Raw genomic sequence first — 17,418 nt, 5'->3', positions numbered from 1 at the left:
TGTTACATCAACAGACAGACAAACAAACCCGATTGTTACATCATCAGACAGACAAACAAACCCGATTGTTACATCATCAGACAGACAAACAAACCCGATTGTTACATTATCAGACAAACAAACCCGATTGTTACATCATCAGACAGACAAACAAACCCGATTGTTACATCATCAGACAGACAAACAAACCCGATTGTTACATCATCAGACAGACAAACAAATCTGATTGTTACATCATCAGACAGACAAACAAACCCGATTGTTACATCATCAGACAAACAAACCCGATTGTTACATCATCAGACAGACAAACAAACCATTTTTTTTATATCGTATACTCATCAGACAAAAAAGCCACACCAGCTTTTACATATAAAAAAGAAGATGTGGTATAATTGCCAATGAGACAACTGTCCACAAGAGACCAAAATGACACAGACATTAACAACTATAGATCACCGTACGGCCTTCAACAATGAGCAAAGCCCATACCGCATAGTCTGCTACAAAAGGCCCCAATTAGACAAATTATATATAGCTTGGTATAACAGTACAACATAAAAACGTTTTATAAAATTCAGTTGAAAAAGGCTTAACTCATCAGATGGATAAAAATACAAGTGGACGTGGACGGGTACTTGTACATAGATGATCACGTGATTACTGAAAAATGGACGTATATTTTTTCTCTCTCAAATCAGTGTTCGAAATTTGATATTTATGTTGGATATATAGACTATGCAAAGACTTTTGATGACTTACAATGTTAGTATATAATGTCAAAAAACAATAGTAAGAAAAGAAAGGATAGAAATAGTAGTGGAAGTGGAACTGATTCTAAACACAACAAACAAAGTAAACAGTCACGGCGAAGAGAGTTAACAGAGTACATACACGACTCAGATATATCGGTGAGTGAAATATTAAATCACACGAACTCAATTTTATATAATTCTGATGACGATCTAGAAAGCAGTATCTTTAGTGAAACATCCAAACCAGATCATAACCCTACGAAAAAACACTCAGAAACAAAAATGGCCTCAGATGCGAAAAATGTGAATAAAAACAAAGACCCTACAGTCTCTGAAAAACTTGATACTATCGTAAATGCTATACAAGATCTCAAAACAAACCAAGAAGGGATGAAACGAATGTTCGAGTCAAAACTTGATAAACTTAGAACTGATTTAATGGCAAATGTAGACAACAAAATTAGAGCACTACGTGATGAGTTATCAGTTGACATTGGTAGTGAAACAAGACGTACAGATCAACTCCTAATTACTGTTCAATCATTACAAACACGTCTAGAGGGCATGGAAGAACACAATAACACTCAATCTGCATTTAACGGTATCGGTGTCTTAAACCCGGTCAATCCGCTTGACAATCCAGAAATAACTATAACAGCCAGCGGCATACCCGTTACGGAAAGTGAAGATTTGCTATATAAAACTGAAAATCTTATCCGCGCACTTGGCGAAGATGTGTTTTCATATGTTCATGTTACCGCTGCAACTCGTCTGCCGAATAGATTTGATGATCGCCCAGGGATTGTAAAATTCAGTCTAAGAAATAAGGATGAAAAGGTCAAAGTTTTGAGAAATAAAATGAAACTTAAAGACAATGAAATTTACAAAAATGTATACATTAAAAGCAGCAAGTCGCGTGTGGAACGTATAATAGAGATGAACGCTCGTGCTGTTCTTAGAAATCTGCCACAGGGTAAATCGTTCCGTGTTGACGCAAATGGTCGTATTAAACCAAAGAACAACCAATCACCGCCAACTGAAAATCAGCAAAATGAAAACGAGAACCCACATCCATAGGACCAGAACCGGCCCATTTCATCTATTAAACTCGGACACATTAATGTTGGGGGATGGACTAGAGAAAATTGTGATTTAAGAAGAGGCATCATCAATGCAATTGAATGTGATATAATTTCGGTGTGCGAGACTCACTTAAAAGCGCAAGACAATATTTTTATGGCGGGTTATAGATGGTTCGGATTTAATAGAACAGAAATACATATCAATGCACCAAAAGCCTCGGGAGGAGTTGGAATCTTTGTGAAAGATCTGATATTTATAATTTTCAATGTTTCTGTAATTGACAAGTCGGTCGATGGAATACTTGGACTAAAATTCGAAAGCCGCAATACAGATTTCAGTTTTATAGTTTTCGCATGTTATTTGCCTCCTGAAAATTCAAACAGAGGACGTGATGCCCAAGGATTTTTCGCACATTTGCTTGCTCAAATTTACATGAATAATGATAGCGATGACTTTTTTCTTCTTGGTGACTTTAATTCACGAATTGGATCCCTGTCCGAACTGTTATTCGAGACCGATGAAATTGCAAAAAGAATCCAAATAGACAAGTGTATTAACCAGCACGGGCATGAATTTATGGAATTTCTAAAAGAATCAAAATTTTGTGTACTGAACGGTAGATTTGCCGACGGGGATAATTTTACTTCAATTTCGAAGAAAGGAAAAGCGGTAGTTGATTTCATATGTGTCCCGCAGGATATTTTTCAAGATATAAGTTACTTCAAGGTGTTAACGGTTCAATCGATTGTTGATGACTTTCAATTACACGATCTTATAACTTTACTCACCGTTTCGATGTAAACAAATATTCACTTCCGGTCTACCTGATTAACATTTCCAAAATGAAATGTACATCTATTTACAACATTTTAATCCATACCTTGATAATAACAGGGGTAGCGGCATCTATTGCTAACACCAGCAAAACCCTTGAGAGTAACTTTATTAAAAAAGATGTGTTTTCTGAACCATATAATCATCATATTCAGAAAGCATTAGTGGAAACTAACATTAGTAAGTTGTCAGTTTATGTATACAGAGACATTAATAAAAGACACAAATCGTATACAAACATTACAACACAGACCAACATATATCTGATTATACTATGTGGCGACATACACTCCAACCCTGGTCCATCAAAATACCCTTGCACACTCTGTGCAAAAGCTGTAAAAAGTAACCAAAAAGCATTACAGTGTGATGAGTGCAACGAGTGGACTCATATTAAATGTAATGGGCAAATCAATGAAAAAGAATATGCAATGTTCCAGAAACACGAACATCTAAGCTGGAGTTGTCATAACTGTCTCTTCACCAACGTGAGTACATCTTTTTTCAATATAAGTGTTAGCAATAACAATTCGTTCAGTTCACTATCAGACTCCAACAGTGATGAACAAGATACTAATAAGTCAGTCAATACAACCCTGAATGAAAACAACAATCAGAACCTGACAATGATAGGCATCAACACCACTAGTCTATACTCATTAAAACAAAGGATAGCATTCCAATCATTAGTAGACACACACAGGCCAGATATACTGTGCGTCAACGAGACTAATGTGGACAAAAGCTTCCAAAATCCATCTATTCTACCAACCGACCATTACGAAATAATCAAAGACCGTAAAGAGGGAGATAGAGGAGTGTTAATAGCAAGTAAAACAACACTTATATGTACAGAACAAACCAAATTAAGAACTGAATGCGAGATTATTTGGACTAAAATACAAATTGAAGGAAGTAAAAACCTCTATATTGGATCCTTCTACAGAAATCCAAAAAGCACACTAGAAGACCTTGAAAACCTTGATAGATCACTGAGTATGATTGATACAAATAGCAACAACATTATACTAATGGGCGACTTCAATCTTCCAAGCATAAACTGGGAAAATGGAACAATCAAACCAGCAGCTCAGTATGGCACAACCATCAACCAAAAGATGCTAGATATCATAAATGACCACAATATTGAACAGGTTGTATCAGAACCAACAAGAGAAAACAACATTCTAGATTTATGTTTCACCAACAACCCTAATCTTGTAAAGAAAGTAGAAGTAGGACCAGGAATAAGCGACCATAACCTTGTTAAGATCACTATAAATACAAAGGCAAAAATTCACAAAAAAACGCCTAGGAAAATATACATGTATAAAAAGGGGAACATGGAAGGTATAAGATCAGACCTAAGTTCAAAACTTGATAAGTTCAAAGAAGACACCAATAAAGAAGGTGTAGAAACATCATGGACAAACTTCAAACACCTAGTTACAGAATCAATTGAAAATAACATACCATCAAAACATACTACCACAAGATGGAATCTTCCCTGGATAACAACAGAAACTAAACAAATGATAAGAAAGAAACAGAGACTTTACAACAAAGCCAAAAACTCAAATGAAAAGAAACACTGGAAAGATTTTAAATTTTATAGAAAAATAGTAAAAGAGAAACTCCAAAACAACCATGACCAATATGTCAAAGACATTCTGACCCCAGAAGAACCAACAAAAGCACATACAGACAGTTGCAGAGAACAAATATATGCTACAACCAAGAAATTTTGGTCGTACATAAAAGGTATGAAGAAGGATAGTAGTAACATCAGCATGCTTAATAAGAATGGTAAGGACATCATACATGCAGAAGAAAAAGCAAACATCCTCAATCAGCAGTACGAATCAGCATTTTCTGATATTGATTTTAACCAGTACATAGACATACGATTCTATACAGATGTTGAATTTAGGCTACCAAAATTACCAAGACCTATGGTACACATGAAACCAATTAACATAACAATACCTGGAATTATCAAACAGCTTAAAAATATAAATCCTAATAAAGCAACAGGACCCGATCTAATACCTTGCAGAGTCCTGAAAGAAACAGCAGAACAAATAGCACCATATTTGGAGATAATATTTAACAAATCCATCAAATTAGGAACAGTACCAACAGACTGGCTCATCGGTAATGTCATTCCGATTTTTAAAAAAGGTGATAAAACAGATCCAGCAAATTACCGTCCTGTCTCTCTTACATCTGTCCCGTGCAAAATTATGGAGCATATCATATTTAGTAGCATAATGAACTACCTGGATAACAACAAACTTCTGTCATCATACCAGTATGGATTCAGGAAAAACCACTCGTGCGAACAACAGCTTATAAACACCATAGAAGATCTAGCTAGAATAAGAGATAATAAAAGACAAGCAGATATACTGATACTGGACTTTAGTAAGGCCTTCGATACCGTGCCACATCGCCATCTTGTACACAAACTAAGGAACAAAGGTATTGACATGTACACAGTAAATTGGATAGACAACTGGCTTCAAAATAGAAAACAGACAGTACTCCTGGATGGATGTAAATCACAACCTGCAGCCGTACGATCCGGAGTTCCACAAGGCACCGTTTTAGGTCCGCTTCTATTTCTGTTATACATCAATGACATTGGGGATAATTTAACAACTGGTACCAGCATAAGACTCTTTGCAGATGATTGCTTATTATATAGAGACATCAAAACCAATAATGATACAGAAATATTACAGAAAGACTTAACTGAATTAGAAAAATGGTCTATTGATTGGAAAATGTCATTTAATCCAAAGAAATGCTACGTTCTACAGACAACACATAACATCCGTAAAAGAATTATAAGACCATACTTCTTACATTCTACAAAACTGGAACTAAAAGAACATAACCCATACCTAGGGGTGGAGCTGGACAGCAAGCTCAATTGGAACCATCACATAACCTCAAAAATTAACAAAGCTTCACAACAACTGAACTTTGTCAGAAGAAATTTATATAGATGCCCTCAAGAAATTAAACAGCATGCATACATTGCTCTGGTAAGACCACATCTGGAATACAGTAGCTCAGTATGGGACCCACATTGGAAGAAGGATATCAAACGGATAGAAATGGTACAACACAGGGCGGCAAGATTTGTAACCAAGAACTACAACTACCAACCCGGCTCTATGACCTCAACTATACGATCTTTGAATTGGCCGACTCTTGAAACGAGAAGAACAGCAAATCGTTTGATACTATTTCAGAAAATACTTTACCACCAAGTAGCCACAGAAATTCCGACTTACTACCTAGTCAACAATAGGAAAACTCGTCATAGCCACACAGTCAGCATCATGCAGCCACAATGCAACACCTCCGAGTACGAATTCAGCTTCTACCCGAGAACAATCCGAGACTGGAATCATCTACCAGGAAACATCGCAACTGACACTGACTCGGACACTTTTAAGGAAAACCTCTGGTCACACTTCCATCCTGAGACCAGAGACACAGTGATGCTGTAAAGATCATCCTTGTTTTTATCCTGCACCAACCACAATTTTAAACTTGTATATAGTTAATTTTTTTTTTTCCGATTTGGTTAATCACAACTTGTACAGCACCTGCACTTGATGACACAGCATCAGCGTGATGGTATATTTTCCGTTGCTGATTAACGAAAGAAGAGGTGCCAAGTCTAAATTGCCTGATCACTCAGCTATTGTGGCGGAATTCAATATTAGCATGCGTCACTGCATCGCAACGCAAACAAAAGAAAAACGCAACTCAAATCTTCGTTATAAACTTAATCAGATACCGTTAGATTTTATGACTAGTGATATTCAACGGTCTGCCTTACTTACTTTAATAGAAAACATCGAGCGTTGTAGAGAAACTCAGGATAATATTGATAAAATCTACAATGAATTGTGCGAAATAATTTTTTCAGAGATGAACGATAAAATTCCAAAATTCGAGGATAATAGCTCTAAGAAACGTTACAAACACAGAAAACCGTATTGGAATGACAATTTGATGAGTCTTTGGAACAAGATGTCGATTAAGGAAAAGGAATTCACCCACTGTAAAGGAAATCGTAATACAAGAGCGTCATTACGGAACAGTTATATACAAGCCAGAGATATTTTCGATAAAACACTGCGACGAACCGAAAGAACATATAGAAAAATGAAAGCGGTAGATATTGAAGCTATGACTACGAAAAAACCGAACGACTTTTGGGAAAAAATTCGAAACCTCGGACCGAGAAATCACAAGTCTATACCAATAGAAATTGTCGACGAAAGTGGGAATATAGAAACAGATGAGCAATTAGTGTTGGATAAATGGCGGATTGACTTTGAAAATTTGTACACCGGAAGCAATAGTGACGAATTTGATTATGAACACTATAGAACTGTCATGTCACACAAATATCTACTAGAGACTAACATGGAGGATCCTTTATTTATACAGAATGAATACTTGAACCGAAACATTACATTAGATGAAATCCACGATATCGTTATGCACTCAAAATCAAAATCGGCCAGTGGTTTCGACGAAATCCCGTACATTGTACTGAAGTTTCCGATTGTGATAGAGACTATATTAAAACTATTTCAACTCATTTTGGACACTAGCCTTATACCGTCAATTTGGAGAAAATCTGTGATATGTCCGATACTTAAAGATCCTTCATCGGATGCACGAATGCCTATGAACTACAGAGGTGTAAGCCTGTTGTCTTGCATAAGCAAATTATATAGTGCTTTTATGAATAAAAGGATAACATTCTACTTAGAAAACGAGGACATACTGACAGACGAACAGAACGGCTTTAGGAAAGATCGATCTTGTGAGGATCACATTTACACACTCAATTCTATCGTCCGCAACAATAAATCACTCTTTGTGGCGTTTATTGACCTCAGAAAATGTTTTGACTTCATAGACAGGGATATGATGCTATATAAGCTACTTAAAAACAACATTGATGGCAAACTGTATAACTCTATCAAAAGCATTTATCAGAATTCCGAATCCTGCGTCCGATTAAATGGCAAGCTTACAAGTTGGTTTGACTGTAAATCCGGTGTAAAACAAGGGGACAATTTATCACCAACACTTTTCTCTATATTTATTAATGATTTGGTTAATGAACTGAACGATCTAGGTGTAGGAATCGATTTAGCTGATAAGAACTTGTCAGTTTTATTGTACGCTGATGATATTGCACTGATAGCTAAATCAGAATTGGACCTGCAGTGTATGTTGGATAAACTTCATCGGTGGTGTAAACAATGGCGAGTCTTGATTAATACTGACAAATCGAAATGTATCCACTTTCGAAATGGGAAATCCAAACAAACAGAATATAATTTTAGTGTTGGTAGAAATTCTTTAGAAATAGTGAATCAGTATAAGTACTTAGGTGTAACATTTAGCTATAATGGCAGTTTTTTATTAAATGCGGAAATACTTGCAAAAAGTGCTGGCCGAGGACTTGGACACATAATTGGTAAAATACACGGATTCAAAGACTTTGGATATAAATCGTATGAGAAATTGTTTAATTCTTGCATTGTTCCTATACTTGATTACTCGTCTGGTGTATGGGGGTATCGGAAATATCAATCAATAGACAACATTCAGAATAGAGCTATTCGGTACTATTTGGGAGTTCATAGGTACGCACCAAATCTTGCTATACACGGAGATATTGGTTGGATCCCGAGTCAATATAGACACTGGAAAAATATGGTTAGATATTGGAATAGACTAATTCGATTTGACAGAAACCGCATTACAAGAATAGCATTCGACTTTGATTATGAACGATGTGAAAATAATTGGTGTAGCGATTTAAAGGATATTTTCTACAAGCTTGAATTAGAACATTATTACGAACTGAAATTACAGGTTGATATGTCATTGGTGGAACTTAACATTTCTCGTTTTAATTCAGACATTTGGAGTAATTCTATCGAAAGCGTCTCAAAATTACGTACCTATAAGACATTCAAAACTATTTTCGAAACTGAACACTATATTGAATTAAATTTAAGTAAAGTTGAACGGTCGTACTTGGCACAGTTAAGATGTGGAATTTTACCATTAAGAGTTGAAACAGGCAGATATTCAAGTGAAAAACCTGAGGAAAGACTTTGTATTTTTTGTAATCTTCAAGAAGCCGAAACTGAACTACACTTTATCTTTAATTGTCCGCTTTATTTGAATTGTCGAAATAACATTTTTGGTGAACTTTTAACTACAGAACTCTTCTTAGATCTGAATCATGAACAAAAACTGAACATTTTAATGTCTCTTCACACAAGAAAATTAGCAAAATATATCGTTCGTGCATTTCATATCCGACGTCAGGTGCTATATAATCTATGAACATTTAATTTTTGTGTATATTTATTCTAACTTTTTGAACTTTAATTTCAAATGATTTGAGAAATTGTGTATATATACATGTATAACGTGATTATGTTTAACCTTACTGATATTTTAAAAAGGTGACTTATAGGTCCAATGGGCCGGGTGTAACTTTGACTATAAACTTTGTAATTGTATTATATTTATGTTCACAAGTCACTATAATAAACAAATTACTTACTTACTTACTTACTTACTTACTGTACATCATAACAAATAGACTGTCTTCTTATTACCAACTTTTTAATGTTTTATAATTTTGTGACAGGTTACCTTTTCTTTGGTAAGACATCCTGATACTCAGTCATGTAAAAAAGTATACTGAACTCCGAGGAAAATTAAAAACAGCAACCAAATTAAGTAAAATCAAACCGTGATATAATCGATGTAATTTGAAGGCATAGTCTACTTATTCTTGATGATTTTGTCACGTAGAGAAAATATTAAGAAGTTAGTTTTCCGCACAAAATGTACCGATTGAAAGCTTGATTTTACGTTGCTCTTACTAAATTTGGTATCAGGATGTCTAACCACGTTATAGGTAACCAGTCGAAAAAATATAAACTTTGGAGTCAAAAAAACAGAAACGGTTTTGCTATCAACAAAAAAAGAAGAGCTTTATATTCACAACAATCAACAATAGATTACAATAGACTGGTACAAATAGAGTGTGTTAACTAAAAGACTCAGTTCTAAACTCCTGAGCATAGAAATAAAAATTCGTTCCACTCCTTCAACCCAATTGTCTTTGTTTTGTCCTTTTTTTTTCGATTATATCACTCCTTAAACCCAATTGTCTTTTTTTGTCTTTTTTTTCCGATTATGAAACCGAAAATTAATACTTGTATAAAAAATCGATAGGTTTTTCCATCTGAAGCAATTAATTACAAAGACTTAGTGAGGGTCTAGCCGGGGTTTACACATTATACAATAATGTACCAAATTTACCAAAAATTATGAAAAATACGAAAAATGACTACCCATGTTAAAATGAACAAAGGAATTATTGCTCAATTTTTTCCGGCGTTGTTAAAATATAACTGATATTCTAATTTGAATTGGGACATTACGCATGAGCACCCCATTTTCTCTTGGAATTAAAACATAATTTTGTTACTACGCAAAAGAAGAGCGTTATATAAGAATGCTCGCAACTTGGACCATCTCTAATGATAAAAAAGAAGATGTGGTATGATTGCCAATGAGACAACTGTCCACAATAAGAGACCAAAATGACAGAGATATTAACTATAGGTCACCGTACGGTCTTCAACAATGAGCAAAGCCCATACCGCATAGTCAGCTATAAAAGGCCCAGATATGACATTTTAATTATCATATTATTAATTTCAATACAACAGGTATGACGACAAACCATAATCAGTTTGTATGCGAGTGTTAAGCAGATGTTGCAGTAACAGTACCTTACTAATTAAACAAGATTTTCTAATACCAATTTCTACAGATTGACAACAATGTGTTTATAATAGGATGCTAAATTAAATTGATAATATATAAATCTTTATTCTCGCAATTCAAAGTACAATGGTACAATAAGATGCTAATTTGAAATGATAACAGGGTGCTAATTTGTTACAAACCTCTGACGTCCAGTATACGTATCATATCAAATCGTTCACCCATTCGCCGACTTAACTAATTAATTGTAGGGACTAACTTGTTCTTGAACTTGTCTCATTAGTCTTTCCCTTTCCTGTTTTTGTAGGATTTGGCTTATTGCAATGTTTGAATTAGATTCATCAGTGGTCACTATTTAGGAGATATCTGTATTGTATTTTAAGCTCCGACGGCATCAATTGGGGATTTGATGGTCGCAAATTAAGTTTACTGGCGACGTGTTAGCGGAGACAGTAAACAGGTATTTGCGACCATCAAATCCCCAATTGATGCCGTCGGAGCTTAAAATACAATATTGTTATCTCCATTCTAATGAAACTGACAGAAAACAACGTTAAAACATGTAATTAAAATCTGCCATATGCCTTCTGCGCTTGCGTGTTAGTCCCATATCATCAATTGTCAATTGGTGCCATGTAAATAAGTGACGTTATCCAATTAAAATGAATGTTACAAACGTTGTTGCATTAGAATTGTTCTTCAATTGACAGAGAATCATTTACAGATTCAGCAGTGGTCACTATTTGTTCTTTAGTATTGCCTACTACTTGGAATGCATTTGGACAATCCGTCATCTTGTGGCCTGGTAATTTACATTTTCTGCACACCCAATCAATTGAACAATCCATCATCTTGTGGCCTGGTAATTTACATTTTCTGCACACTCAATCATTTCGACAATCATACACAAAATGACCAATCTGTAAGCATTTATAGCATGGTTTTGTATTGCCATCACTGTTAGAGCTTCTGTTTTCAAATTCATGCCCACTATGCATGACCATGGCCATGTATTTGTCTATTTGTAAACTTCTGGCTATGGGTTTGTCTTACAGGTTCCTTATTATTATTTTATCTCCAGTTTGGCTGTTAGTGATTTTGCCTTTAACCCGTAACCGTTTTCTATTGAGACCCTGTATATCACAGCCCTGCAATGTAAGGGCTCTATATATTTGCCCATCATCTGCAGAAATCGGCACATTTTTTTACTGTTACTTTGATGATATCTGGTTGTAAATTGTCTGGAATTCGGGTATTTTGAGAGTGTAGGAGAACTTACCTGCCACGTACATTTATAAGTTCATTCCTGTCACTAACAGAGATAGTTTGTCATCCTCGTTATCAATGTAAATGCGCCACATATCACGGGTTCTATGAATACCTTTGATCCGTTCACCTGGAATTTTTGTATCATTGACGTTGTATATTTCTATGTTCGTAAGCCATGGAGTCTCGGTGGTTAAACAGAACCAAATACATCGGTATCTGTCAGAAATATATATTAATACATTTATCTACACGGTGTTAACCAATTTACACAGTGTAAATCCATCTACACAGTGTTAACCCATCTACACAGTTTTATCCCATCTACACAGTGTCAATCCGTCTACACAATGTCAATCCATCGACACAGTGTTAACCCATCTACACAGTGTTAATCATTCTACACAGTGTTAATCCATCTACACAGTATTAACCCATCTACACAGTGTTACCCCATATACACAGTGTTTACCCATCTACATAGTGTTAACCCATCTACTCAGTGTTTATCATTCTACACAGTGTTAATCCATCTACACAGTGTTAACCCATCTATACAGTGTTAACCCATATATACAGTGTTAACCAATCTACATAGTTTTGACCCATCTTCACAGTGGCAATGCATCTACACAGTGGCAATCCATCTACACATTGTTAACCCATCTACACATTGTTAACCCATCTACTCAGTGTAAAGCATTCTATATCAGTATTCACCTCATAAACTTACAAAACCTTTGAATAGACTTATTAAGAAGGGATATAATTACGATACTGTTGTCAAGTCATTAAAGATTGCATATTTTGGCGTTAATATTGAGTCACTGATAAGGTCTTTGCGTCGGAACTAAACACATTTATTATAAAAACAGTTGTTGGCATGACACGGGTTATGTTCTTCTCATATATGTTATGATGGTATGATACTAAACCCCTTACGGGAAGGATTGTGCCTGATGTTCATATGATGAAATCATAATCTTTCAGTCAGTTTAATTGAAGTCTGGAGCTGGCATGTCAGTTAACTGCTAGTAGTCTGTTGTTATTTATGTATTATTGTCATTTTGTTTATTTTCTTTGGTTACATCTTCTGACATCAAACTCGGACTTCTCTTGAACTGAATTTTAATGTGAGTATAGTTATGCTTTTACTTTTCTACACTGGTTAGAGGTATAGGGGGAGGGTTGAGATCTCACAAACATGTTTAACCCCGCCGCATTTTTGCGCCTGTCCCAAGTCAGGAGCCTCTGGCCTTTGTTAGTCTTGTATTATTTAAATTTTAGTTTCTTGTGTACAATTTGGAAATTAGTATGGCGTTCATTATCACTGAACTAGTATATATTTGTTTAGGGGCCAGCTGAAGGACGCCTCCGGGTGCGGGAATTTCTCGCTACATTGAAGACCTGTTGGTGACCTTCTGCTGTTGTGTTTTTTTATTTTGGTCGGGTTGTTGTCTCTTTGACACATTCCCCATTTCCATTCTCAATTTTTTTTTTTTTTTACACAGTGTAAACCTTTCTACACAGTGTTAACTCCTTTCTACACAGTGTAAACACATCTACAGTGTCAATCCATCTACACAGTGTTAACCCATCTACACATTTTTAACCCATCTACACAGTGTTAACACATGTACACAGTGTTATAGAGTGTTAGATATAAAAAGATGTGGTGTGAAAACTCTCAATCCAAGAGTTTGCGATTATAATACGTTCTTTAAGGGCATACGATACAGTTTTGATTCTGTATTTACAAGTTCGTGAACATTTGCATATAGGCTATTTTTAACCTGAATAAATCAAATATGTAATAAAAAATATACCTTCATGTGCTACTTTTTGAGTAAAATGAGGTCGAAATTTTGTATATTAGCTCAAAATTAAGATTTGTGGCCGTAATTTCTTTTTCGAAAGAAAGACATAACTTTTTGTTATAATAAAAGATAATCACAAATTGTTTTTTTGTCAAATAATCGGTAATTTCTGTTTTTTATAAGTATCCTAAAAAATTATGCATGTTTTATTCAGAAATAACTCATATTTATCAAATGTTCATGAATTGAGGAAAATACGTCATTTTTTGCTGAATGTTTATCAAAATTAAAAAAAATCCTCTATTTACAGTTTAATAACATTTTGGTCACATAATCTCCCTGCAAAATGAAACAAATTGCTGTTTTGAAAAAAAAGAGGTCCATGAACTCGTTTTTAAATTAAATCAGTTTAAATGATAAAAATGCATCTTTTCCCGATATGTCACAGTTTGACGTCGCGAAAATAACATTTTACGTTAGCAACGTCATAACCTCCCCTGTAACTGTATCGTATGCCCTTAACACTGAGCATAGGCTTATATCAAGCTATAAAGGGCACGAAAAAGGACAAGTGTTAAACAATCAAACGAGAAAAACAACGGTCCAATCTATATATTAAAATCATCTATACAAAGCGTTTAACCGTATGTACACAGTGTCAACCCTCCTATATATATAGGTATAATTGAAATAAAAAAACTCAAATACAGATTTATAATTAAATATGAAAGGACGGTAATTTGATCAGTTTTAGCACATATTTCATATTATATTGTCAAATTGTTGTGGAGGTTGTTTCCGACAATTTTTTTGTGTTTTCCGGGAAACGAAATCATTGTAAAGTACAATTGGTGTTTGTTGTGAGATTGTACATTTTTTCATACTTTGCTATGTAACTGTTCATTGATAAAATTCACTTAGCTGAAATCAAGTTTATTTAAAATATCATTATTGTTAGCAGTAATTGACAAAAAAGATTCATTTTCATCTTTGACTGGTGAAGTTTGCAGAGTATTTACAGAATAACTATGTAACAATATCTACCTTCAACAAGGATATAATAATTGGATGTTCGGTTTCATTGGAAACACCAGTGGCAGTCCACAGTCAACAGCAACTCTACCTTATAATCAGACCAACGAAACGGAGTATACATCAAATATACATAATACGGTTATTATTTCGGGTGTGATGTTTGGAGCAGGAGTTTTGGGAAACATTTTGGCTCTTATTGTGTTGATTAGATCTGAACCTGAACAGAAGAGAACGATATTTTATCGATTAGTAGCCGGACTCTGTATCACGGATTTTCTGGGCATTACATTAACATCACCCGTTGTGATAGCCGTGTATGTAAACAACCTACAATGGATAGGTGGGACGACTATGTGTAATTACTTCGGCTATGTCATGATCTTTGCCAGTTTTGCAACAATGTTGATAGTGTGTAGCATGTCTATAGAGAGGGTGTTCTGTATAATATACCCTCTTATATATAATACTCGTTCGTCAACAAAACATGCTACAATGATTTTGACATTCTGCTGGACTATTGCAGCATGTTTTGCCGCACTCCCCTTCCTAGGCTTCGGACAATTAGTTCTACATTACCCTAGAACGTGGTGTTTTGTCGATTATTTCACTGATGACCCAGTAGATAAAGTATTTAACTATCTATTTGCATTGTTAGCCATTGTCGTCATTATCGTAACCGTCTGCTGTAACTTAACTGTTATGTTCACCTTGACAAAACGCCAATGTCAGCACGTGTCAAAATACGGAAGATCCAAAAATGGTAGTAACTCTAAACGCTTCAATGAATGTCAGATGTTAGTACAATTAGTTGGAGTGACCATAGTATTTAGCGCGTGTTATATGCCTCTTATGGTAGGTACTAATTCAACTAACAGAAGTCACCATGGCATTTTTAAGGTTATGCTACGTGTATCATAGATCATAAAAAAGTTCTTTCGTTATTTAAATTTAAACAATAGACGGAATATTCTGTAATAATTTATCATTTTTACTGGAACAAATATTACATAATTTGATCCTAACAATAAAACAATTATAGAATTTGTGTCCCAACAAGAACATATATAATGGCGAAATGACCAACAAAGCTTCATGGGAATTCTGTATTACAGGCGAAACAAATATAATTTACGTTGACATCTCACAGTAGGTTCTGCTTTGACTATTAAGTCACTATAATGTTAGGTGCCATTTATTCTTATAGAAGGTACAACTTTACTTCTCAAATGCATCCACACCATTTTGTGGATTTTTATTCAAACAAAGTGATAAATATGTCTTTTAGTAAAAAGCATATTCTAGATTTTTAAATAGTTTACACTATTGGATTTTTTTTATATAAATAATCCTAACTAGCTGCCAAGCTTTTCACAAAATGTCCTTAGGTAAACTATCTTTTTAATTTTAGTTTCTTGTGTACAATTTGGAAATTAGTATGGCGTTCATTATCACTGAACTAGTATATATTTGTTTAGGGGCTAGCTGAAGGACGCCTCCGGGTGCGAGAATTTCTCGCTACATTGAAGACCTGTTGGTGACCTTCTGCTGTTGTTTTTTTTATATGGTCGGGTTGTTGTGTCTTTGACAGTCTGAAACATTCCCCATTTCCATTCTCAAATTTGTTGTCAAATTGGATTAAAAACAAAATTTAGAACGGAGAGATGAGAACGTATTTCGTATGAACACCGACGTTTGATATAAATTCCTTGTGAAGCGTTCTTTGTGAATTGTGAAGGCCATTTCTTATCACAACTTACAAACAAAAATATATTGCAGCTATTACCTAGCTGTATGCCTATATATACACATATTTCACAAAATTGAAGTTTACCTATATGTATTTTATATTTTCAGGCAAGAATTATTATAAACCAAACAGGATTATTACCACGAAATTTTCTTTTGGATTTATTCGTGATAAGAATTGCATCACTAAATCAAATTCTAGACCCGTGGGTTTATATTTTATTGCGGAGGGAACTATTATGGAAAGTGGTATCAGGCTTTAGAACATTATGTCGAATTGGACAAAATCCACTTGAAGATATTAATCCGCCGAAATGCAGCTTAGACATAGAGAATGATACGTGCTGTATATTTTGTTATCACTGTTTATGTGACCCTCCTCGTGTGAAACGTCCAAGACCAGACTCAATGTTCTCCATGTACTCATATGACCTTGAGAATCTACACCCATCAACTCCAACTCTCATTAGGAGTAGATCACTTCATCAGAACGATAGAGGTAGCTATATATCTATGAAACCCGTGAACTTATCTGCACAGCACAGTTTAAAACAAAACTTCGTCGATAGTGTAGTCGACAGGTCATAATTCTTCATTCACAAATAATTTGGGCGCATTTATACAAATATTCTATGATACGGGCTTTAATAATACTAGTAAATAAAAGATATCTTCAGATAGTTTTTAATACCTGAATGTTGTTCAATTTGTTTTTTTTAATGAGATGCTGTCCTGGGACCTGGGGTCTAGTTTATTGAGTTAATATGTTGTTGTTATATAATGTTTTTTTATGGGTTCGATTGGATATTGTGTTGTTTTATCGTTTGTGGTTTGAATTAGGTGTATTTTTGGTTCATTTCAGATGTGTCTTATTTGTCAGTATAGTCGAGTTAATCTCTATTTTCCCAGGATAAAGTATTGTGCTATTCCAAATAATTATGATGTAGTCACAGCCATGTACAATAGCCTATCATGACCGTCATGCTCATAATCAAGATAATTATTAGGACTAGTATTATATC

At 34.8% G+C, this 17,418-nt stretch overlaps 1 protein-coding gene across 1 annotated transcript; it reads left to right on the top strand.

Annotated features, from left to right (window-relative positions):
* Window positions 1-14,494: 14,494 nt before the first annotated feature.
* LOC134711792 (prostaglandin E2 receptor EP4 subtype-like) lies at window positions 14,495-17,029 on the top strand. The gene is made up of 2 exons (XM_063572679.1): window positions 14,495-15,502; window positions 16,505-17,029. The coding sequence occupies exons 1-2, from the start codon at window positions 14,684-14,686 to the stop codon at window positions 16,982-16,984; spliced, it is 1,299 nt and encodes a 432-aa protein (XP_063428749.1). The 5' UTR covers window positions 14,495-14,683; the 3' UTR covers window positions 16,985-17,029.
* Window positions 17,030-17,418: the final 389 nt, after the last annotated feature.

This window comes from Mytilus trossulus, chromosome 1 (assembly GCF_036588685.1).
Source record: "Mytilus trossulus isolate FHL-02 chromosome 1, PNRI_Mtr1.1.1.hap1, whole genome shotgun sequence".
NCBI classification, from domain to species: Eukaryota; Metazoa; Mollusca; class Bivalvia; order Mytilida; family Mytilidae; genus Mytilus; species Mytilus trossulus.
The sequence above is the reverse complement of the archived record's forward strand: the minus strand, read 5'-3'. Positions and strand labels throughout refer to the sequence as shown.